This window comes from Hippopotamus amphibius, chromosome 1, assembly GCF_030028045.1.
Source record: "Hippopotamus amphibius kiboko isolate mHipAmp2 chromosome 1, mHipAmp2.hap2, whole genome shotgun sequence".
Classification (NCBI taxonomy): Eukaryota; Metazoa; Chordata; class Mammalia; order Artiodactyla; family Hippopotamidae; genus Hippopotamus; species Hippopotamus amphibius.
Genome location: NC_080186.1, coordinates 15,788,297 through 15,813,554, shown reverse-complemented (window position 1 = coordinate 15,813,554; position 25,258 = coordinate 15,788,297). Strand labels below are relative to the sequence as shown.

General features: G+C 55.3%; 1 protein-coding gene across 2 annotated transcripts in view; it reads left to right on the top strand.

Moving 5' to 3' along the window:
• KIF17 (kinesin family member 17) overlaps nt 1-25,258 on the top strand; it is a 48,051-nt gene that overhangs the window by 1,803 nt on the left and 20,990 nt on the right. For both annotated transcript variants that reach the window (XM_057698504.1, XM_057698494.1), the window contains exons 2-8: nt 4,454-4,600; nt 5,556-5,657; nt 10,972-11,161; nt 14,011-14,463; nt 18,599-18,708; nt 22,964-23,111; nt 24,620-25,176. In XM_057698504.1, the coding sequence (XP_057554487.1) occupies nt 4,454-4,600; nt 5,556-5,657; nt 10,972-11,161; nt 14,011-14,463; nt 18,599-18,708; nt 22,964-23,111; nt 24,620-25,176 (1,707 nt within the window). The remainder of the gene's footprint in view (nt 1-4,453; nt 4,601-5,555; nt 5,658-10,971; nt 11,162-14,010; nt 14,464-18,598; nt 18,709-22,963; nt 23,112-24,619; nt 25,177-25,258) is intronic.

Genomic DNA, 25,258 nt, shown 5'->3' with positions numbered 1-25,258 from the left:
CCAGAGCTACCCAAGCCACCATGGCTTCTTAGCTCCTAGAAGACTATTCTGCACAGTGAGTCAGAGTCAGCCTCCCCGACGCTTTCAGCCACCTGCCCTGGCCCTGTCCCCGGGGCCCCACAGAACACCTCTGTTTCCTTGTCCATGGTCACCCCTTGGAGACTGGAAGATTCTGAGATTGAGTTCTCCTTGGCCTTGCCTTCTCCAGGGCCTCAGCCTTGCTCATGGGTCCCCTCCTCATCCTGGAAATAACTCCCCTGAGCAAGTCTCCCTTGTCAGTGTCCCCAGGAAGACCCAGCCCAGAGGGGAGAACCTAAGGGGACAGTGGCTACCTCAGATCTCTCCTCTAGCTCTCACTTCTATCCCAAGTTCACTGCTACAGGGCATTCACTGTCAGACCTCTGCCTCTAGACATCCCACAGAGCCTCAGACTCAACATGACATATGTTCATTTTCATTCATTCACTCATTCATTCATTCAGCTAACAGATAGCATCCCCATAGCCGGCCCTGTCGTAGGCATAGGGAGTGCTGCCCTCAGCAAGCTCAGGATCAGGTGGGGGAGCAGCTAAGCTAGTAGCTACAAGCCAGGGTGAGGAGTGGGAGTAGAATCCCAGGGGACTTTGTCAGCATAGAGAAGGCTGGCAAACCTGGGCTTGGAGGGGATGGGAAGGCTGGGAGGACTTGCTGGAAGTGGTGCGGTCTAAGCTGAGACCAGAAGGTTGCGAGGAGTCAGCTAGGCAAGAAGGTGGAGGAAAGGGCCTTTCAGGTAGAGACCAGCATGTAGCATTTGATCTTCACCAGACTCCGTGGACATATGTAGAGTTGGAGTCCTCGTTCCTGATGAGGAGACTGAGGCCTCGCGTGTCACAGAATGGGTGAGGGCTGGTTTTGATTCTCAGCCCAGTGCCAGGTCCCCACGCTCCATCCTGCTGCCTCCACGAGATGAGTGGCTTGTGGATCATTTGCAAAGCATGGCTCAGCGGCTCGGAGCCAGGAGCAGCGGCACCCTTAGGCCCGGTGGCGGTGTGTCTGTCCTGTGGGGCTCTGACCACCTCCCGGGGGCCTCCTGCCCAGGCCCTTCCCTTCATGTCCTACCGCACGAAGGCCCCAGCACTTCGGACTGCCCCTTCCTGCCCCTTTCTGCTCTTTCCTTTTCTTCCATCCCTTCCTCTCCTTTCCCTCCTCTCCCCTCCCTTCCCTTCTCCCCTCTTCAAATCCAGGCTCTGTTCCTGAACTTCTCTGTCACGGGGTGACCTCTTGCGCTCTCCTGGGAGCTGTCCACGTCAGACCCACCTTTCCGCCAACTCAGCAGGTCCTACCCTGAGCTTCTCACCTCCACACCCTTCCTGCTGCCTGGTCTGTGGGCCTTTCCCAGCCAGTGGCTTTGCCATCTCCCCATCCTCCCCCTTTCACACCCGTGGCTTTTGAGTTGCCTCTGATGACCGGCTGCCCAACCCCACCAGTGGCTCCTACCAGGACAGACTGAGGACAGGCCCGGTTTCCAGAGACATCGATGCAGTAGAATTTGGTCCCTGGATGGAACACAGAGCTGTTCATTTGGGAGAGGACAGAAAGGAGATGTGAGGCAGTTTAGCACAGATGCTGTTATTTCAATTTCAATAGTTATGTGTTGACTTTAATGTGAAGTAAAAAATATTTAGCATGTCCGACCTGTAGTGCAGCTTCACGGGAATTATTGCTGAGGAGGACATCAAGTTAAGAAGAGTCAACTGCCAGTTTGACTTCATGAAAGTCATTTAGTGAATAATTATACGGGGGACACGGCAGAACCCAGGGTGGGCAGAGTGGTTGGTGTTTAGGATCTGCTCAAATGTGCACACATCCCTGGCGGGTCTGGAGGTGTCAGTTGATGGGTGAAGCGTTTTTGAAATCGTATGTTTTGCCTGAAACGTGCATGTAAAGGTGTCTTCTGCTTCACTCCACAGCAGAGTGGTTCTGCAGAACTTTCTGCAGTGGTGGAAATGTGCTGTATCTGGGCTGTCCAATTAAGGGCCACCAACCGTATGTGGCAAGTGAGCACTGACACGAGGCTAGTGCTTTCGAGGAACTGAACTTTAGTTTTATTTGATTTTAAGTTCAATTTAAGTAACCACACGTGGCTAGTGGCTACCACATGGGATGGCAGAGCTCCAGAGTCATGCTTCCCAGTACAGATGTAACGTGAGCCACACACATAATTTAAATTTTTCTAGTAGCCACACATTTTATTTTTTTAATGTTTTATTTTATTTTATTTATTTATTTTGGCTGCATTGGGTCTTTGTTGGTGCACATGGGTTTTCTCTAGTTGTGGTGAGCGGGAGCTACTCTTCTTTGCGGTACTTGGGCTTCTCATGGCAGTGGCTTCTTTTGTTGCAGAGCACAGGCTGTAGGCACGAGGGCTTCAGTAGTTGTGGCACATGGGCTCAGTAGTTGTGGCTCACGGGCCTAGTTGCTCCGCGGCACGTGAGATCTTCCTGGACCAGGAATCGAACCCATGTCCCCTGTGTTAGCAGGCGGATTCTTACCCACTGCGCCACCAGGGAAGTCCCTAGTAGCCACATTTTAAAAAGTAAAAGGAAACAAGTAAAGTTAATTTTAATAATACATTTTATTTGATCCAATAGTATCCAAAATATCATTTCAATAAAACAAATGATAGATATTATCATGGCATAATAGCTATTGGGGGGATATTTTACATTCTTTCTTTATACTAAGTCTTCGAAATGGGGTGTGTGATTCACACTTACAGCACATCTCAATTCAGGTGCGTGAGTGTCCACGGTTCAAATGAAATGAAACCGAAAAAAATAAAGTTGTGTTTGGTGGGAAAATATTTTAACACTGCTTCAGTTTTTAAATGTAAATTAATTAAAATAAATTCAGTTCCTCAGCCACATCAGGCACACTTCTAGTGTAGCTGGTGGCTGCCTTACTGGTCAGTGCCTATAAAATATTTATTGTGATATAGAATCCCTTGTCCAGGTCTGGGTGACATTGATGGTCCAGGCACTGGACCGTGCTGTCCCTGGGACTTTGCATGCCCCTCCTCTGAGGCTCCTGGTTGGGTGGCTGGTCTGCCACGCCTCTCCCCCACCTCAGGGGGCCCATCCAGGTTGTAGCACCTGGCCCTCTGATGAGCTGTGGATTGTGACTTCCAGTCCTCCTCCCCCCGCAGTCCCTGGGGATCCCGAGCCCTGCAATGGTCTACAGGATGGGCCTTTTTTTTTTTTCCTTTTTTTTTTTAATGTTTTTAAGTAAAAAATTTTGCCTGCACTGGGTCTTAGTCGCAGTACCCGGGATCTTCGTTGAGGCATGTGGACTTCTTAGTTGCAGCATGCACGTGGGATCTAGTTCCCCGACCTGGGATCAAACCCAGGTCCCCTGCACTGGGAGTGCGGAGTCTTACCCACTGGACCACCAGGAAAGTCCCTACAGAATCTGTCTTTGCAGTGGAACTGGGCACAGGTGCCACCTGGGCCCTCAGGGACTGGGCACAGCTCTCTGGTCCCACGTTCTGACACAGGATTCCCCCTCCCCCACACTAAGTTCTAGAATTTGTGACCGCACAAGCTGGATGAGGGCAGGGACTAGGGTGTCTTCCTTGTTCACGGCTCTGTCACCAGCCAGAGCTCAGTCACCCTCAGAGAAGAGAGTCAGTACCTATGGAAAGAACAATCAGTGAATGAAGGATGCCCTTGGGGATGCCATCCAGTTTGCCTCCTGCTTCTTCTCCATCCCTCTTGCCCCAGCTCCACCTGCTCTCAGCCTCTCACCTCTCTGGTCTTTGCTTAAGCTTGTCCCCCCAGCCGGGAACGCCTTCCTCTTCCTGTTAACTGTCAAAATCCAAACCACCCTTTCTGCTCCCCCATGCTCCCCCGACCTGCCCGGGAAGCTTTGCCTGGCTCTTGCCGCACCATCTGTCTTCCCCTCTTGGCACTGCCTCACCCGTCCTGAACTCCATCGTTACATGCTCCTCCACCTCGTACGAGAATCAGGCGTGTAAACGTCCACCTCCCCCACATTCCAGGCAGACATTTAGGGAGCACCTACCTCCCTATGCCAGCACTTCATGTGCCTGGGCATGAAATACTTCCTGAGTACTCCCCACAGCCTCAGAGGAGGTGCTGTTCTTACCCTTTGTTACAGGTGAGGAAGCGGGGGCTCCATGTGCCTGGATAAGAACAGGCCAAGGGCACAGTCAGTAAAGGATGGCAGCCAGGCTCTTAGCCATACACAGGGACACTCTCCTACCCCACCAGGCAGTGACCTCCTCGAGGACAGAGCTGTGCCTTCTTCATCTCTGCACTGCCCACCCCGAGCCCGGTGCCACTGTGGTGGGAGGGCCAGGGAGGGGCCCTGAGTCTGTGAGACAGGAGGCGACCCTGCAGCCCCGAGTCCGGCGGTGCTTGGCCAGCTGAGCACCGGGCCGTGTCCTCTCACGCAGGGCGTCACCGAGGGCTACAACGGCACCATCTTTGCCTACGGCCAGACGGGCAGCGGAAAGTCCTTCACCATGCAGGGTCTGCCAGACCCGCCCTGCCAAAGAGGCATCATCCCCAGGGCCTTCGAGCACATTTTCGAGAGCGTCCAGGTATGGGCCTGGTGGATGGAAGGGGCAGGGCTGGGCTCCCCAGGAGTTAACCGTCAATGGTCCCAGAGCGCTTGTGACCTGGGCATCGGTTGTGGGACGCAGTCAGAGCGGCCTTGACGTGGCACAGGTGAGCAGAGGCAGGCCCCGGTTTCTGAAGAGGTGATGGGAGAACTTAAAGCTGAGAAAATTCTACCTACCAGTTCTATGTTTTCCTCCTGCCATTTTTGGATTTTAACACTTCCTGTAACATTTCACACAGATATGATGACCCAGAGCGCTGGCCCGAGAAATGTCTGTAAACAATCATAGCTTCCCTTTTTAATTGAGCAGTTGCTACAGACCAAGCATTGTGCAAAGCCCTTTGCATAATTATCTCACTACCACCCTGGCGCAGGAGGTGGCTGTTATCCTCATCTTGAGATAGGGAAGCCAAGACTTGGAGCCCTTATTGGCTGGGCCCAGACCAGTCATCCCAGTGTCCAGGCTGCGGGTGAGATGTGCCCTGGTGACCACTCGTGACTGTGCAGAGAATCCCACATCTGGGAAATGGCAAAGCAGGGACCAGTCAGCTGCAGAGCCCGCTGTACTACGCCTGGGACTCATCTCGATGACCCACAGGAACATCAAACAACTGGAAGAGCTGCCAGGGATTAGCCCAGGGCCAGTGCTGGGTCCAGGCCTTACCTGTGGCCTTGGTCTCTCCACCTGAACAGTGGGGAGGCCTCTCCCATTTCCTTTCCCATGAGGCTTGTAGAGACACGAGTGAGTTCAGAGCAGGATGAAAGTGATGCTACTCTGAGAAGCTTGAGGGCCCAGCAAGCCGGAGAACAGTGGGGAGCTTGCCAGGCAGGCAGGGCCAGGTGTGCTTGGGGACACCTCCTGCCACGATGTCCTTCCGTGGTGGCCAGGCAGCAGGTGCTCAGGTGTCTTTGCTCTCCCTGGCCACTCCCTGCAGTGTGCAGAGAACACCAAGTTCCTGGTGCGGGCCTCCTACCTGGAGATCTACAATGAAGATGTCCGTGACCTGCTGGGTGCAGACACTAAGCAGAAGCTGGAGGTGGGTGCAGCCCGGCAGGGGTGGGTGGGGGTGCTTGAGGGGGAGGTTGGCATCGGGGGTGCTCCCTCAGAAATACGGGCAAGGGTCCTGAGGGTGCATGTGCTGGTTCAGACCTAGAATGGGAAGTTTTGAACCTGAATTTTGGAGTAGTCGTAGAGTCCGTGATGCAGGGGAGGGGTTAGTGGGCCCACCCCACCACGCAGGGGGAGGCTGGGCCTTCCCTGGGGCAGCGCCACTTACATCTGTTGAAATAGATGGGATTTGGTAATGGATTTCGTTTGAAAAAAGGGTTCCACTTCTGAAAAATTATTTTGAAAAATTCTCAGGGGCTTTCAAGCTAAAAAGGAGGTAATGGTGATGATCATCTACTGAGTGCTCCCTGTTTACTGCTGCAGGCACATCCCATTTAATACTCCCAGTCACCTTGCTAGGTAGATACAGGTTTCCCCTGCTATCGGAAAGTAGAGCGAGCCTTTCCAAAGCTGAAATGGCATAAAGGGAAGAGTGTCCCCTGCTTTCTGAAATCTTGTTTCCACTTTGCTTTTACGAAAAGCTGACATTAGTCCAATAAAGGCCTTTTTTGATAAAAGCAAAAATCCACTTTGGATTTCTTTCCAACTTGAACTTTCAGAAAGTAGGGAATACCTGTATTATCATCCCCAGGTTACCGATATGGGAAGGGAGGTTTGGAGAGGGTAGTTAACTTGCCCAAGCTTCGACAGCAGGAAGCTGGCCGCACTTGGAGTTGAACCCAGAGCTCTCTGACATCAGGGTCTTGCGTTGCAAACATCCTATTTTACTGCTGCGGGTGGGCTCAGATTCTGGGACCTTGTTCCCCTCTGAAAGGGGTCTGGTGTGGAGGCATCCAGAGATCAGTGGTATGACCTCATAAGGTTGTTGTGAGGATTGAAAAGGGGAGCAAGGGCGAGCTGCTGAGCAGAGGGCTGGCACACAGTAGGGGCTCGAGGTGTGAGCTATTTCGTGCCATTGGGACTCCGGGAAGGGATGACCTGGGGGTTGCAAAGCGGACTCACGACAGAAGAAACTAGGGCTGGCCCAGCTGCCCACTGAGCATGGCCCACCTCGTAAATTGTCCTCAGTCTCCTGAAAGACTAGAATCAGAATGAAAGGGCATCATTTCCTAGCTGGGTGAAGCAGATTTAGATGCTTTGAGGGCTCTATCAGGATGGGCAGAACGTGGCTGACCCTTTGGGGAGCCCAGTGAGGTCAAGTGACCTGCCAGGACTGGACAGCCAGGTGGTGGCAAGGCTGGACCAGGTCTGGGACCTTTGGGTGAGGCTTGGTTATGTCTCCTATCTGGGACTCTCTGAATGCTGGATGAGCCAGATCAAGTCCAAGGAGGAGGGACGTCCCTGGTGGTCCAGTGGTTAAGACTCCTCGCTCCCAATGCAGGGGACAAGAGTTTGATCCCTGGTCAGGGAACTAAGATCCCACATGCTGCACAGCGTAGCCAAAAAAAAAAAGTCCAAGGAGGAGCCCAGTGAGGGGAGACTGACCCAGATCTGTGGCCAGCATGCTGGTGGCTGCCCCCAAACTCTGGGGCTTCTTATCTGACCAAGCAACCAATGCCCCCCCCCCCCCCCCACCACCCTGCAGGAGGCCCATATCCAGGGGTGGAGGTTGACCTACCTCCTTCAGAGTCAGAATGCCTGAGCTGGGGGAATGTCAGTCATTAATAAGCATCAATCCTGGGAGATCGCTATGGAGACACCCATTCTGCAGATAAGGAAAGGAGGCTGGGAAAGAGGAGGTGACTTGCCTGAGGCCACTGGGTTAGGAAGCCACAGAGTCAGGGCTGGACATTTTCCGTGGCCCAAACTGCCCAAATCTCCCCAGAGCACAGGCCTTGACAGCCACGGGGAGAGATGAAGGGGCCGTTGCTGACACCTCCCAGTCCTCCACACCCTCCTGACCCAGACCCTGCTGACATCTAGACTGGACAGGACCTGGCATCACCTGGGTCCCGCCCCCCCCCCCCCCCCCCCCATCCATGTGGCGCAGGGCTGTTTCCCTGCTCAGCTCTAGAGCCCACCACTTGTCCTGGCTTCATTTGGAGGGTCTATGAGCTCCTCTCTGACCTGCAACCATTGCACAGCCCAACTGCACAAATCCGACCCCAGGGAGCAGCTGTTTTGAAAAAAACTTATTTGTGCTGGTCCTATGGTAGAAAAATCCTTAAACATTTGAGCCAGAAAGACCCTTAGAGAGCTTCTAAGTCCAGTCCTTTTGTGGTACAGATGAGGGAACTAAGTCCCAGGGAGGGGGAGGGACTTGGCCAAGGTCACCCTGGAAATTACTGGTAACTGTGGTGGTACCAGAACGTGTGGGATCTGAGTGGTCAGGTGCTTTCCTCCCAGACGTTTCGGGGTGGGAAATATAGGAAACCTGGGGGGCAGTGAGAAGGCAGTAATGGGGTCCCATTTGAGGGGGGGATATCCATGAATGGATTCATCCATTCTACAGAGACTGACTGGGAAGACACTGGAAGTCAGGCCACAGACTAGAGCAGGTCCACACGGGTGTGAACTGCCCCCTCCCAGTCCCCTGCCGGACCAGGACCAGCCCCCGCCCCCTGCTCCTGAGCTCCTTGCAGACACAGCAGTGCTCTGCCCTCTCTACACAGGAGCCTCCCGCCACCCACCCGGAGTCTTTCCGCTGTCTTCTCTTCCCGGAGCTGGAGCAGCTGAGTCATAACTCAGCCCCCAGACAGGGAAATGGGGAGAGGAGGAAGGCACAGGGAGTTGCTCCCACGTGTCAGCCCCAGAGGCCAGCCTGCAGCATCAGGGCCCCTGCCAGTCGGAACTGGGGCAGCAGGGCCCACCCCCTTACACTTCTGTACCGTGAACTCTAGGATGGGCTCCGTTACTCAGGCCCCGCGGGGCCAAAGGCTGGCAGCGGCCTGTACTTGGCCCAGCTGGGCCACGGGCCTCAGGCTTGGTGAGCCAGGCTGCCTGGGGGTGGGGGCCACCAGGGACAGATGTGCTCAGAGACATCCCCCAGGGGTGCAACAGGGCTCTTTCCGAGGAGGTGCGGCTGGGTTCTTCTGTAATCCTCACAACAGCCTTAGGAGGAGCTGCTGTTCTAGAACCAGCCCAAGGGCACAGTCAGTAAAGGGTGGAGCTGGGATTTGCACCCAGGTGGCCAGGCTCCGCAGCACAGCACAGGGCCTGGCAATTCTGGTAATTAGATGTGGTTAGATCAGCTAGGGCCAGCAAGGGATTTGGGGAAGCAGATTATACCCCCTCCCCCGCAACCACCACAACCCACCGTCATAGAACCCAGGTCAGTACTTGGGTGGCGGAGGTTGGGGCCCTCAGGGGCCTCTCCAGTTGGTTCCCACAGCCAACGTCGGGCCAGTGGCAGGACCCCCCTCCTCCATGGGGGCGTTTCCTGCCTCTGGACTGGCCAGCTGTGGTCCCGTCCTGCACGCACGCATGCCTGCCCGCCCACCCAGCCGCATCCCTGCTGGTTGCCGTGGCAACCGGGCTCGGCCTGGCATCCGGGAGGAACAGTTACCAAGAAACACGGGACACAGCTGGCAGCTGACACTCGGGAGGTGGGTGGGTGTGGGAACAGTGAGGGAAGGGTGGAGGGATCCAGGAGATCAGGAGGTGAGGGGGGCAAGCCCTCCTGGGCCTAAAAATAGAGCAGGTGGGAGACCCCTACATTAGGGGTTGCTTCCCCGGCCCTCCTTTCCTGCTGGTGAGGTTGCTCAGGCTGGAGAGGGACAGCCTCATCCTCTTGGTATCTGTGTTCATGGAACCCCCTCCAAGTACCCACAGAGCTGCTTTTAGATCCATTCTCGTTTCAATCCTCCTGATAGTCTTGTGGAAATAGGATTTATCATCCTCATTTTTCAGATGAGGAAACCAAGGCTGAGAGAGGTAAAATGACTTCCCCAACTAGCAAGTCACAGAATCAGGTGTCTAACCCGGGTCTGTCTGACTAAATAGGAGACTTGAGTTCTTCCTAAGGCCAGGAGTGACCATCCACTCAGCTGCACCTACCATGTGCCAGGCAGGCGTCTAGGTCCTGAGAGTGTGGCAATGACCAAAGCAGGCACACAGCATCCCAGGCTGCCATCAAGCCCTGCTGTGTCTGCAGGGTCTCCTGCTCCTGTCCTTTGAGCTCCGTCCTCACAGCCACCTCCTAGGTCAAGGTCAGCCGTCATATCTAACTGCAGTTACTCCAGGATACTGCAGCCTCTCTCCAAGCCCCGCCTCTGGAGTCTTCTACTGCCTGTGACCCCAGTGCTGGCCTGCCACTAATAGCTGTGTGACCTTCAGCTAGTCACTTAACCTTTCTGTGCCTCAGTCACTTATCTCTTCCGTGAAACCCAGTCCTTCAGTCTGGGTGCAGCTCTTTCTCCAGACTTGGGCAGATACGGCAAGCCTGTGCCTGCCCCCTCCACCGACCCCGCCCTCCCCCCCCCCCCCCCGCCCTACTCTGCAGCAGGGGCCCAACCCCACCTGGGACCCTGAAGCTGCCCAGGGCAAAGCATCTGAGCCTCCTCTGGCTCAGACCAGCCAACAGATGACTTCTGTCTTAATTCATTCTGCTCTTGCCAGAGTGGTTTTATTGCCTCTCACACTTGGAAAAATATTGCATTTCACAGCTCTATGTCAGCAACAGAACAGCTTGGCTGCCTGGAGAGCAGGCAGGGAGCAGTCAGATAAATGAATTTCCTCGCTGCCATCGTACTGAGGGCTGGGGGCCAGTGGGAGTTCTGGGCAGCGGATGGCCCTTCACCTGCCATGATCCAGGGGTATGGGAATGTTCTTGTTGCCGTGGAGCTGCGGCAGGGAGGCGAGCAGGAGCCACGCTGGCAGGGCAGGGGAGACGCACTCAGAGCCCTTGGGTGAATGACTACAAGGTCAGCCCCCGGGAGCTGAAGCCCCAGACCAGAAACCACCTTCACAACCACAGCACTCACACCAGCAGCGAAGACCGCGGCTGCCATTTGTGGCAAAGCTACCATGTGCCAGGCATCGGGCCGTGCATTGTATGGGCCTTAGTTTACAGAATCCTCACCACCTCCCTAAGAGATGTGTATCTGGTACCCATTTTACAGATGTGGAAACGGAGGCTCAGAGGGTGACGTCACTGGCCCAAGGTCCCATGACAAGGAAGAGGCGGGGGTGGGTTTGAGGCTGGTTCTACCTAGGACGGACCCCCTGGCCTGTGATAGGGAATTTGAGGTGCCAACCCGCCCTGCGGGAGGGCAGTGGTGGGGGGAACTGGGCCCTTCCCTTGGGTTCCCTGGGGAGCCCTGACCCGCATCTCCTGCCCGCAGCTGAAGGAGCACCCAGAGAAGGGGGTATACGTGAAGGGGCTCTCCATGCACACAGTGCACAGTGTGGCCCAGTGCGAGCGCATCATGGAGACGGGCTGGAAGAACCGCTCGGTTGGCTACACCCTGATGAACAAGGACTCCTCCCGCTCCCACTCCATCTTCACCATCAGCATCGAGATCTACGCTGTGGGTATGTGGGGCTGGGCAGGGGCGGAGGGGGCCAGACCACCGAGTCGGGTGCCTGCTCCTGGTAGTCCAGACCCTTCACCTCTTGGCGCCTCGAGGGCCCCAACTGGGAAGAGACGCTGGGATTGCCTGGAGGAAACACAAGAGGACCGTGCTTGTGCCAGGACCCATGTTTCCAGAATAAACAGCATTAACAATGGCAATAATAGTACTGGTAGCTACCACTGAGCACTTACTATATGCCATGTAGGTGTATGTGCATTAGCTCGTTTGCTGCTTCCAGCAACCCCTCGAGGTAGATAGTCACATCATCCGCATTTTATAGATGAGAGTCTTCGAGCTGGGCCTCTATTCCAGGGGTCTGTCCCCAGAGTGTGTGCCACCCAGAACTTTTGGATTCTCCTCTTTCTTTAACATTCTCTACTCCTAAGCCATCTCCCCCTTCCTTTATTTCTGGACGAGTTACTGAGAAAGGGAGGAGGAAGGAAAGGAACTTGTTTATTTCAGGCCACCTATAGATACTGTGCTGCGTCCTGTACACACTTCATTCCACTTAAACCCCACAACAGTCCTAAATGCAGGCATTCTAGTTCCCATTAACAGATGAGGAAACGGAGGCTCTGAGAGGTCAAGTGACCTGCTCGTTCCAGGTCCCACTTAAGTGCTTCAAGGTACCGCTTACCTGCTAAGTGGCAGAGCTGGGATTTGAGCCCGGGTTTCTCTGACATCTGGGTTTTTCCCACTAACCCTGCAGCTGCTTCCAAGTTTGTGGTTCATCACAAACAGAACTCCGGAGAGCAGTGGAGCATGAGACAGCTGCGGCCCAACAGGAACATAATTCTGGAGAGATCCTAGCCCAGGGTCAAGGCCTGGGTGGATGGAACCCCCAGTAGCACACTGTCCAGCTGTGTGGTGACCTGGCCCCAGGCCAACCCGCTGGTGCTGGCTGGCTCAGTCTCCCCCGGGGTGCTGATATGGGGAGGGTGGGTGGTGTGGTCGTATCCTCAGATGATGATGCTGTGGGTGGGGGGCGGGGACTAGGGCAGGTGAGGACAGGTCAGGAGGGAGGAGGGGAGAGTGGCCATGTGGCCTGCCTCTAGGTCTCTGCAGATGGATTTGAAGGATGAGGCAGGCTGCCTGCAAACAGGCTTTAAAAAAATTTTTAAGATGTTTATTGTTTTCATTATAAAATAAGTTCAATAAAGATATTTAGGAGTTAGAGAAAGGTAGGGGAAATTACTCATAAACACAACCCACTGTTAACATTTAAGCATATGCTCTTTTGGTCCTTTTTTTCCCTATGAAAATTTAAAACATAATTGAAATCTTATGCGCTATAGAGTTTCTTCCCCATGTTTCATTTCCCATGCCATCCCTAAGAGTGTTCCCACACTGTTCCTGCCGTGTCTTCCTGACCATGGGAAGTGGCAGAAGGACCGTGCATCCGTGACGGCCCTCCTCTACCCAGCCCTCTACAAAGTCTTAACGCTCTTTCCGGTTTCTCAGTGTTGTAAACAATGCCGTGATGACCATCTTTGTGCACAAAGCCTTTTCTGCTTTAGAGTCATCTCCTCAGATTAGATTCCCTGGAGCAGGCCTCCTGCGGCAAGGGTACAAACCTATTTAAGGGTCCTGGTACATTCTGCAAAGAGCTTTCCAAAAGGGTGTTTCCAAGTCCCTCCTTCCTGCTGCTGCTTTAAAAAAAAAAAAAGAAGAAAGAAAAATAGCCCAAAGAATCAAGCCCCTTGCATGTCCAAGCCTCCACCGGGTGCCAGCCAGACCTTTTCTTTACTTCAGGTAGCTGTGCTCATGGGCAAAACCGGGCCAATGCTGATTTCAACCAGCAAGAAACTAAGGAGAAAGCCCTGCCCCTCCCCCCCGCCAATCTCATTTGGAACCCTTTACCGTGTCCTCTAGTGACAGTAAGAATTGTCATAGTACGGAGAGCACCAAGCTGTCCTTTAAGGAGCACTTGCTATGTGGCAGGTGTGACCCGAGCTCCTCATCCCTGTGCTCTCTGTGTGATCCTCCCAGCAGCCCTTCAGGGTGGGTCTCGGATTCCCATGTTACTGAGAGAAAGGCCAAGGCCTAGAGGCAAAGTTATTTCTCTGAGTTCCACAGCTCCTGAGGGATAGAATCGAAATTGGATGCTCTGGGCCCCTGATCCCAGCCGGTCCCCAGGCCACCGTCACCCCCAGCACCTGGGCCTGCCCTGCCAGCACCGCCGCGGGCGCTGCAGAACTGGGCTCGTTCGCAGGGCCAGCGAACCCCTGCTGTGTGCTGGGCTGGGTGTGGACTCCGTAAAAGTGTGCTGTCCATTTACTCTACTCCTTCAACAACCAGCCCTGGTGGGGAGCTATCATTCGTCTCACTTCGTGGATGTGAGAATTAGGGGTCAGAGAGGTGTGTGGCTCTGCCAAGGTCACACGGCAAGTAGGAGGCAAGACGTGGATGGGAACTGGGTCCAAGGTGATGTTTCTTGCACTGATGCGTACAGCTCCCTGGTGACCGAGTCACATCCCCTTACCCCCTCCCCCCGCTTCTGCCTCACAAGAAATATGTAGGAGCTGCCGCGAGAGCTGTAAGAAATCCTGCAACACTCAGAGAAGAGTCTGTACCTCCCAGCCCCTGCTCCCCGGGTCAGTCAGCCCTGGGCTCTGATCTTGGATCGGCCACTTTAGCAGCTGTGTGACCTTGGGCAAATTAAAGGCCCTTTCTGAGCTTCACTTTTCTCATCTGTAGTGTGGGCACAATCCTTGCTCCTCCTTCATGGGGCTCCTGTGTGGCTGAAATGAGACCCTCCGTGGGTGGTGAGCACCCGGGCCCTCACCCCTCTGCCCCGTCTGTGTGCAGACGAGCGGGGCAAGGACCACCTCCGGGCGGGCAAGCTGAACCTGGTGGACCTGGCGGGCAGCGAGCGGCAGTCCAAGACGGGTGCCACGGGGGAGCGACTCAAGGAGGCCACCAAGATCAACCTGTCCCTGTCGGCGCTGGGCAACGTCATCTCGGCCCTGGTGGACGGGCGCTGCAGACACATCCCCTACCGGGACTCAAAACTGACGCGGCTGCTGCAGGACGCGCTGGGCGGCAACACCAAGACGCTGATGGTGGCCTGCCTGTCGCCCGCTGACAACAACTACGACGAGACCCTCAGCACGCTGCGCTACGCCAACCGAGCCAAGAACATCAAGAACAAGCCGCGCATCAACGAGGACCCCAAGGATGCCCTCCTGCGCGAGTACCAGGAGGAGATCAAGAAGCTCAAGGCGATTCTGGCCGAGCAGATGAGCCCCAGCAACCTGTCAGGTGGGCGGCAGGGGGAGGGGGTGGCAGGGAGGTTTGGGCACCAGAAAGGCTCTCTCCCTTTGTTTCCGGCCTCCCGTTTCCCATCTGAGGGGCATGGAAGCAATGTCCCACCTCCTTTCGACTTCATGTGAGCGTAGATTTTGAACAGCCGGGGAGAGCCCTGGTTGGTGATGGCCCAGATGGTATCTGCTCACTGATGCCCCAGGAAGAGGCCGGTCTGTGTGGCCTGTCCCATCAGCTGGAGGCTCTGTCCCCTGTTCCCTGCCTCCAGGACGTACATCCCTCCTCCCACCTGTGTGCCTGCTGTTTCCGTGGCAGTGTCGTGATGCTGTGCTGCTTAGCAGCTGGGTGACTCACCCCCCCCACCCCCACTCCCAGTTAAGCACCTTGTGATGGCAGCTCTCACACCCTGGAGCATGGGCCTGCAGGGTCCTTGCAACCGAGGGTCTCCAGGGTTTTCTTTATCTGAGAATCCCTTGCGGGAAGGGAGCACTAAAGAGCCTGAGTCCATCTGTCCATTCATCCATCTCCCCACCCACCTTTCTCTCTATCCATCCATTCTATATACCCCCTGATCTATTGATCTATTCATCCACCCATCCGTCTACCCACCTGTCCTCCCACCCACTCCATTATTTATCCATCTACCCATCCATCCATTTAATACACCCATCCATCCATCCATCTATCCACCCATCCACCCATCCATCCATCTCTTCAACCCACCTACCCTTCTACCCACTCCGTTATTTATCCATCCACCCTCCCACCCACCCATTTAATACACTTATCCATCCATCCATCCATCCACCCATCCATCCATCCACCCATCCACCCATCCATCCATCCACCCACTCATTCATCCATCTATTCAACCCACCCACCCTCCTACCCACTCCATTATTTTCCATCCACGCACCCCATGCATCCTACCTTCCGCATGTCCATCTATTCATTCACTCCATCTGGTCATCCATCCTTTTATCTGTCTTTCACCCTGCCCCCACCCATTCACACCACCTCTGAGTGTGCACCTGTGCTGGGCATGGGGACACAGAGATGAATCAGATCCAAGCTCTGCCTCATGGGTACCTAATCTCCTGGGGGAGAAGGACCCTCCAGCAGAGCATCATGTGCGTCTGGGGCAGAGAGCTGTACAGGGCACTGCAGGGCAGAAGAGGGTGTGTGGCCAAGGCTGTCTGGGAGTAGGGTGTGGTCAGTCAGGGAAGATTTCACAGAGAAGGGTGATTAAACGGAGTCTTGGGGGATGAGAAGTCTCCTGTTAGACTGGATGAGAGTGGTCAATTTGTGCAAAGATGCACAAGACTCTGAAGTCCATTTGGGGACCCACAGGTAGTTCTGCTGGCTGCCTGGCGAGTTGGGTGGTGGAAGATGACTAGGTAGGGGTTGGCAGGGGCTGGAGTGGGGAGGGCCTGGAACACCGTGGTGAGGGGTTCCACTTGGGCAATCTTGCCTTCCTCCTCTTTCCCTCCTGCCCCACCCCTGACCCTGCTAAGCCCCAGGATCAGTGAGGAGAAGCTAGATGGAGGGATGGCAAGAGGTACCAGGAGGGAGTTCGGGCGGCTCTGTCGGTGGCTGCCCTGACCCAACAGCTGACGTGCCTGCAGACTTCCCATGGTTACCATGGCCGCCTCGTGGGGTAGAGGCTCTTAGCCTCCCCTCTTCCTGGATTTGGAGCGTGGAGCCCAACAAGCTGAAATGACCGGTGCAGGGCAGGTAAAGAGCTGAGATCCGGGCAGTAATCACCGATTCACATCCTGGCTCCTTGGGGAAGCGACTTAGCTCCCTGAGCCTCCACGTCCTCATCTGTAAAGTGGAGATAATGACAGCACCTGCCTTGTTACTGCTGTGGGGCAGTTGGGAGGATTGCATGAGATGATTCACATGTGGGCTTAGCACGGCGCCTGGCACCTAAGGCTCAACAGGTGATACCTGATCCTTTAACTTTGTAGTTGGGTCTTGAAACCAGGTTGTCGGACTCAAAGCTCCAGGCGTTTTCACCACACAGCGTCTACTGTCAGCCGTCGAACTCTCAGCTCGAGTTCTCCCTCTGGTCATTGGCATGTTTCTCTCTCCCCCTTTCAGCAAAACTGGAAATGTTTGTCTGTTTTCACTGGCCCTCCATGCTCTCTTGCCCCTAGTCCAGGCAGCCCTGTGCCCCCATCCCACCAAAGCTGCCCTCGTCACGGATGCCCTCCAGCTTGTTAAGCCCAGTGATTGGTCCTCTGGAGGCCTCACCTGTCCTCTTAGATGATCCCCTCCCTTCTCCTTGAAACCCTTGTTTCCTGGACACCCTTCGTCCTAGTTCTCCTCTTGCCTCTCCTGCTCCCTTGCGTGAGTCTGCCCGCCTGTCCCTAACGTCCTGACATCAGGCTGACCCAGGGCTGGCCCTCTAGCCTCTCTCTCTCTACACTCACTCCTAAGGTGGGTTCATCTGGTCTCATGGCTTTAAACATCACCTCCGTGCTCACGCCTCTCATGTGCGGACCCTCCAGGTCTTAATTCATACAGGTAACTGAGTGGTGACACAGAGGTCAGTGCCATTGAAAGAAGAAGGTAATGTTACTCAGTTACCCTGGAAATGAGAGGCATACTGTGCAGGGCCACAGGGGGAAGCACCAGTGTGGATCGGGGGCAGAGGGGATCAAGGGACAGCTAGAGCCCGAGCCTGAGCCTTTGTCCTGGTTTCGGTGGAAAGACACAGCAGGGCAGGAGAAACAGCTCGGGACTGGCTTGAGTAAACCTGGCGGAATTAGGGCATAAGGGCTGTCCCTGCTTGCCTGGTCCTGGCCCTGGTGGAGTTCAGGCAGGGGGAATACTGGCTTGGTGTGAGAGAGTTAGAGGCAGCGTTGGTTGGTTTGCATATGAAAGGTAGGCTCCTCTGGAGGAGCTGTTTACTCTCTCTAGGAAGGCTGGCCCTGGGAGGGGCAGTCTGTTCCTGGCCATCAAGTCCCCCGGGATGTCAAAAACATCACGAAAAAAAAAAAACCCAAACCTGATCGATACACCACGTCCTCTGAATTCCAGACGTAAGCATCTGACCGTCTGTCTAATCGTCATTCCACACTTAACGTATCGTACGCTGAGCTCTGGATCTTCCCCAGACCTGCTTGTCCTGCAGCTGTCCCCACCCAGCTGGTGGCAGCTTGCTCCTTCCAGGTGTTCAAGCCAGAAACCTTGGGGTCATCCCTGGCTTCTCGCTTTTGCTCAAACCTGTATCCAGTCCAGCAGGAGATCCTGTTGTCTCTACCTTTAAAGAAGGTCCAGAATCTGTCCACTGTGGCCCCCGTCTGAGCCACTAGCATCTCTCACCTGAATCACCGTAGAGACCCCCCAGCAGGTCTCCTGGCTTGTGCCCTCGTCCCCCCCAGTACATTCGCCACACAGCAGCCAGGGAGCTCCTGTTCAAACAGGAGTCCTTTCTCTGCCCCGCCCAAACCCTCCAATGGCCCGATTTACCCCAGCGTCGAAGCCGAAGTCCTCACCACGCTTGCAAGTTTCCCTCTCTGACCTGTTCTTTGCTCATACTCTCCCTCGCTCACTCTGCTCCAACCTCAGTGGCCTCCCGGCTGCTCCTGGAACAGTCACAGCCCCTGCCTGCCACAGGACCTTTGCACTCACTGCTCCCTTCTGTCTGTCCCCAGGATCTCTGTCCGCCCCTCTCCCTCACTTCCTTCAGATTGCTGCTTCCCTCCTCTCTTGTCTAAGAGGTCTTTCCTGTCCTCACTATTTAAATTGCAGCCCTTCTCACTGGTCCTTACTTCCGAGCACCCTCCTTGCTTGCTTTCTCTACTTAGAAAGTACCTCCTTATAACAAGTTATGCCTTTTGCTTGCCTTTTTCCCCATTTGGAAAGCATGTTTGTGTGGAGTCTTGTCTGTTTTGTTCAGTGCCGAACCCCCAGTCTGTGGAACAAGTAGGTGCCCAAGAACTACTTTGTTGGATGAGTATATGGGCATCTTTGAGCATCTTACACAGAGACGTGCTTGAAACAAGTTCAGTACTTTGAGGTCTTTTTTGAATGAGCATGCAGTTGTCTTTTTATGGATTTTTGCTTAGTTGCTGCAAACCATGTGCACCTTGGTCTCAGCCTCTCATTTCTGCTTTTCTCCCAGCCCTGCTGAACAGTCAGGTGCCCCCAAGCCCCGTGCAGATTGAGGAGAAGCTGTTGCCCCCATCTGTGATCCAGCATGACACAGAGGCCGAGAAAGAGCTGATCCGGGAGGTAAGGCCCCGGGGCAGGTGGAGAAGGGGCAGGCAGGTGGGACCCAGCAGGAGACCGTCTCCAGAACGGTGTCATTTCCCTGCCACCATCACCTTGGGGTTGGTCCTCCAATCTCCCTTTTGGAGCTCAGAAAGCTGAGGCCTGGAGAGGTGCCATGACTTGCCCAAGGTCACACAGCTAAGGAGAGTCTGAGCCAGGGTCTGAACTCGGGTTCCTGACTCCAGAGTGCAGTCCATCCCGCTTCGGTGCCTGCGTGGGGAGAACAGAGAGGGCTGTGGGCGTCTGCAGGGGTGCCATCTCTCGTCCGTACTGCACCAGGGGCTGGCAGTGGATCTGTGGCAGTGGGGAGGACATCCCTGGTGGTGGGCATGGCCGGTGCCTGGGCAAGGAGGTCAGAGTGGAAGGGCTCGGGGCTGAGAGCAGGGTGGCCTGGGTGGGCCATGGGGACCCCCAGGCACCCATTTGACTTGACTGCTGGGTAAGTGGGGTGTTAGCCTCCCTGCAAAAGCTGTCACCTCGGGGTACCTGGGTCCTCCCACAACTGTGCCTCCCAGCATCACTGGGAACCAGCAGGGAACCCCGATTTACACATGGGGAGCTGATCCCCAGAGGCACTTACACAGCCAGACACGCAGCGCCTCCTACTCCTGGCTTAGGCTGCATCCCAACTCCAGGCTCTGTTGATTTCCAGAGGTTCCTGCCACTTGAGGGCCGCATTCTGAGACCGTATGTGTGTGTGTGTGTGTGTGTGTGTGTGTGTGTGAGAGAGAGACGGGGGCAGGGGTGGGGTTGACATTTGATGGTCCCTTTAGGGCACTGGGTTTTTTCCTGGTGGAAAACCTAATGCCAGGGAAGGACAGCTCTGCGGGGACTGGAACCTGGACATGTCTGCAGCTGGGCCTCTGCCACTCAACTGTGACCTCAGATGGGATCAGCCCTGGGGCCCCTGGAAGCCCCGGGTAGGCTGTGGGGGCCTGGGGCCCAGCCTCTGGGAGGCAGACCGGGTAAGGCCCGGGGGAATCTCAGTCCTGTGGGCTGGAGGGCTGGGAGAAATTGATCAAAGGGTCCTTAGGTGCTGCCCCGGACAGACAGAGGCTTTTACTGTTTGGGGAGAGGCTAATTGAAGCCCCCAGATAGCCCCTGTGGGTCTCTGTGAAGGTTCTGGGAGCTTGGCTGCTCACTCTGCCTTTCCCCTGCTGCTCTGGGAGCTCCTGGGGCAGGGTCCATGTCAGGCCATCCCTGGAGACCGGGAGGAGAGGACCTTTAGGGATGGCCGAGCACAAGCCCACAGGATGAGAGAGGTCGTGTTTGGGAGTTCAGGGTGTGTTTTGGAATCACACAGGGACAAGTGGACGTTGGTCACAGAACAGTACGGGCGGGGTCGGGGGTGGAGGGGCCAGGGCTGGGACGGAAGCATCCCCCCTGAGGAAGCCTGGTTGGGTGGGCAGGCATCCTGACTGTGTGATGTGCGCGGTGCTGCCGCCCCCTAGTGGTCATAATGGAGAAGAGCTGCTGTTCCGGGCTGGCGGCTCGAGTAACCAGTGACTGGAGGGTCCTTCTGCTCTGGGAATGGGGGTCGCGTGCCTCCTCCCCAAGGGCAGCCTAGAGGTTGCTGAGGCAGAGCGCTGTCCCCTGAGGCTGCCACCGCCAAGTCTGTTTTCTGGCCCTGGAGTTTCTTCTGTGAGTCACACTTGGGGGAAGAGTTGAGGGGGTCTCTCCTCCCACTTATGACTCATATTTATTGAACACCTACTGTGTGCCTGGATTGTGCTTTCTTTTCCATTCCTGAACCAGTCAGGATGCTGAGGGTGAGGGAGGTGGCCCTGGTGTGGTAGGGAGGGTGCCGGGCCAGGAGTCGGCTCAGCCACAGGCCACAGCTGTGACTCCACGGCCGTCCGTCTCCAGCTACCCTGGGGGATTTGGGCTAGAAGAGTCCTAGAGTCCATCCAGCTTTTATATTCTGTGAGTCTAGTTCTTATGGGCTCTGGGCCCAGGCAGGTTGTTTAAGCTCTCTGAGCCTGTTTCCTCATCTCTAGAATGGGTATAAAGCAGCTTTCCTGCTTCTGGAAGAGGGTGAAATGAAGGCTTCTCATGGCTGGGCTGTGTCATGAGGGACCAGTCAGGGCTCGGGGATCAGGGTTTGCGCTCTAGCCGCCCGTTTAGTCATCAACAAGCATTTTCTGAGCACCTATTAGGCGCTGGGCACTGGAGCCAGAGGCATGCATGGGGCCAAGGCAGTTTTATTTTTGTTAATATCGGAAGTAGCATGGGACTTCCCTGGCAGTCCAGTGGTTAGAATGTCTCACGTCCACTGCCAGGGGCCTAGGTTTAATCCTTGGTCGGGGAACTACGATCTCACAAGCTAAAGGAGGTAGCAGAGCATGTTTTGTGGATTGTGAGGAATGATCTGGTACCGAGGGAGAAGTGCGAGGAATAGGAGGGAGGGGGGCTGACAGAGCAGAGTCCTCCCCTGGGGTGGTTTGGCTTCGGATAGTTTGTCCTCTGTCACAAGAGGGTGTAGAGCTTTTGGGCAGAGGGAGGGTGAGGGAGTTCACCTCTGACCTCTTCGGGGCTCTCTCTGGAGGATGAGACAGGAAATGGGGGGAGCAGAGCATTGCGGAGAGAGGGAAGGTGGAAGGACTAGGCAGCAGTGGGACCCCACTCAGAGGTCCTCCTGCGATTCGGAGTCACACGTTTACAGGTGAGAATGGAAGCCGTGCTGCCACGTGTGCGTGTGTGCAGGTCCGGGTGTGCCTCTCCTGCCGGGTCTTGCTAGGGTACAGGTGCCACTGGGCCAAGGCCTGGGTTTAACTAGGGTGCTGGGCGGAGGGAGCCAGGGCTGCTTGCTGAGGGATGGGTGTAGTGCTGGGCCCTGGGATCCCAGCTGGGTGAGGAACGGGGTGGGGGGGGGGCAGGGGGCAGGAGAAAGCAGACGGGGCGTGGGCTGCAGGTCTCCGTGAGGCCATCAGAGAGCTGCACGGTTCTGGGCAAGTCTGGACCCTCCCTGGGTCTCAGTGACGTTGCAGGTGTTGCCCGGAAGCTCCGTGCACCTCAGCTGTGCTGCAGAAACCATTACATTTCAGGGATTGTCTGTCTCCTTCTCTCCCACCCGAGAGCCCAGGTCCTGCCGTCTGTGCTGGTTCTGTACTTCCTGGGGGATCTGGGGGGTGGGCGTGTGCAGGGGCTCTCCCATCTGTAACCCTGTCCCGCCCCTCTGGCTTACACCGCTGCAGGCCCCTCTGTCAGGAGTGGCTCCAAAAGATGGCGAGTCAGTCACAGGCTATCATTAGTTCATAGGGACCCGGCCCTCCCCTTGGAGACGTGTATCTGCCCAGCAGCTCTGCTTCGTGGCGATTCGAATCCCTCCTCTGTGCTCAGACCGAGGCTGCAAGACAGAACGGTGCTTGCTCTCTGGCAGGCGAGCTGGACAATTAATCTATAATCAAACAAATGTAGAGAATGATGGAACTCACGATCCAGGCTAAGAAGAAATCAGCAAAGTGACACAGAGTCGTGGCAGGGATCTTCTGAGAGGGTGACAGGGAAAGCCTCTCTGAGGGGCCTGAAGGGACAAGCTTGCCAAGGAGTGAGGGCAAAGGCCCTGAGGCTGGCAGGGGTTGGGGGGGGGGGGCGGCGGAGGTGGTGGTGGTGGTGGTGGAGGAGTGCACGTGTCTAGGAGTGGAAAGCATCTGGCGTTCCCAAGCATGGCAGAGATGGTGTGGGCAGTCCAGGTCACTGGGGACTGGAGGTCAGGTTGAGGAGGTTAGATTTTATCCTCAAACATGGGAAGCCACTGAAACACGACCTCTAGACGCATAGCTGCCATGTGGAAAAATGTTTGGAGCAAGAGTGGAGGTGGGGCACCAGGTCTGGACAGGAGTTGTGGTGATGGCAAAGATGGAAAGGGAAGCAGATACACAAAAATATACTTCATCGTGGGTGGGTTGAGGACCATTTGGTTCAAACATATTTGTTGATACAGAAGGGTGTTTGTGGTCTATTGCTTTGTGGAAAAAATAGATTACAGACAAATGCATATATTATTAGCCCGTTAAAAATGTATAGAGAAAAGTCCAGAAGAGTCTTCTCCAGCCAGTAATCACGCCAGTGCTGTGGAGGTCGTTTTAGTTTTTTTCTTTGGGTGTATTTGTATTTTCTGGGTTGTTTGAATGACAGAAGAGGATTACTGAAAGCTGTGTCCTGAAGTGGTGATGAAATGCCGCCCCTCTCCTTATCCCTCCCCGGCCTCTCCCAGGAGTACGAAGAGCGCCTGGCCCGGCTGAGGGCCGACTATGAGGCAGAGCAGGAGTCCAGGGCCCGGCTGGAGGAGGACATCACTGCCATGCGCAACTCGTACGATGTGAAGCTGTCCACGCTGGAGGAGAACCTGCGCAAGGAGACAGGTGGGCCCCGGCCGTCAGGAGGGAGGCCAGCCTCCTCTCCTCCTCACCCCACTAACTGACATTATGGTGCACTTGCCACGCACCAGGCTCAGTTCTGTTTACTCCTCACAACAGCCCAGGAAGGCAGGCACCACAATCATCCTCATTTTGTAGATGAGGAAACCGAGACCCAGAGAGGGTAAGTGACTTGCCCATGGTCACACAGCTGGTAAAGTGGAGCCGGGACTTGAACCCAGCAGTCTGATCCCGGAGCCAGTGTTCTTAGCCACAGCACTGCATCGTGATGCCTTGGCAACAGGCTGGGTCCCTGCCCAAGGTTGACTTAGAGCTATGACATCACCCATGTTTAATGGTTAGTCCCTTACCCCAGTTTCTGCATTTTTTACAGTCTCGTTTCACTTTTGAGCAGCCACATCCCAGCATTCAATCATTGGCAAGAAATTTTACCTTCCTGGGAATTTTTGTCTTCTATTTTTCATTCTAGAATGTTCCATCCCACCACTATCTTTCAAACACCTGTGCTGCCAGGCAGCCCAGACTTCCTAGTACTCAAATACTATACTCAAATACTATAACATCCACCTTGGAATGATGACAGCGTTCACATCATTGATACCATTTATCGGGCATTGCTGTGAGCCAGGTCCTGGGTAGGTAGGTGCTTCCCCTGAACTTCCTCAGTGAGCTGGGACTCACTGCACCCTCACGCTGCAGGTGTGCAAACAGGCTTAGAGAGGTTCAGACCACAAGGGAGCGAATGTCCTCTTTCAGCAAAGGGAACATCAGGACTCTCTCAGGGGAGCCCAGGACACGGTGATAAAGAACTGGGTGGGGTGTAAAAGAGCTGGTCTACTGCCCATGAGCTGCGAGCAGGAGGCCTGTGTGGTCATCTCCCATCCCAGCTGGCAGGGAGATGCCCGTCTTGGTGTAGACCCGGAAGAAGAGGGAAGGGCAGATTCTAGCACTTTCTGTCCTTGAGAGTGTTCCCTCCAGTCTGGTTTGAATATCAGGCTTCCGAGCGGTTTTATTTGGTCTCACGGATATTCATCCACAGCGTTCATTTAACTCCTATGGCTCTAGCTTATCCTGTGGACAGGGGCCCTGAGCTGGTCACCTAGCTGGGCCCCTGAGGGTCCTGGGTGTGAAATCTGCTGATCAGGAGCTCTCTGCCTCAGAGGCAGTAATACCTGCAGGGCAGTCAGTTTATGTATTAAGAGCAGACCCAAGGAAGAATGGTAAGAGCCCAGCACCTAATGGCTGGCTGGGGAGGTCAGAGAATGGAGAGATCATGGAGCTGGTCATGGAGGACTTCCTGGAAGAGGGGGAAGGAGACAGGGCTTGAGTTCCGATGGGCAGTTAGGCAGAGATGGGAAGCCAGTATTTGGAGGCCTGGAACGCTCTGACTCTTAAGCTGGTCTCTTGCAGATGGTGAGCTTGGGGCCAGCTTCCAGGGAAGCGTCCCCTCCAGTCCACCTTGTAAAAAGCTAAAGGAAGGTCTCTATTTGCAGAGGCTATCCTGAAGGCAGAAGTCCTCTACAAGGGTGAGGTCATGTCCAGGGTTGAGTTTGCCAGCAGTTCTGAGTACTCACCTACCTTCCAGTACGAGATGGCCGTGAAACCTGAGATCTACTCCATGCCTGACACCCTGCCCAGTGAGGATGTCTCCAAGACTGAGGTTTCTTCCAGGTTTGAGGAACTGCCCAACGTGGAACCCTCCAAGTCAGAGGTTTCTCTTGGGTCTGATGAGTCTTCCACACTCGAAGAAAATTCCATCTCCATGGCTTTCCCAGGGCCGAGGGAGCCCTCCAGCCTGGAGGTCTCCATGCCCGAGGTAGAGGCCCAGAGTGGATACTTCCTGGATGAGGATGTCAACCGGGAGGCCCCGGAGCCCCTATTGGAGGAGGAGCCCTTCCTCCAGGAAGAGGAGCCCCACCTGGTGGCCCTGGAGCTGTTACCAGGCCTGCGCGACCCGTTTGCCGAGGTGGAAGCCAAGCTGGCCAGGCTCTCCTCCACGGTGGCCGGGCTGGACGTGCCCCAGGCGGACGTACCCAAGGTCACCACGCAGGTAGCTGATGTCATGCAAGATGCCATGCAGACATTCAGGGGGCAGAGCTCGGCTGGGGCACAGAGGTCACTGGGCAAGCGCA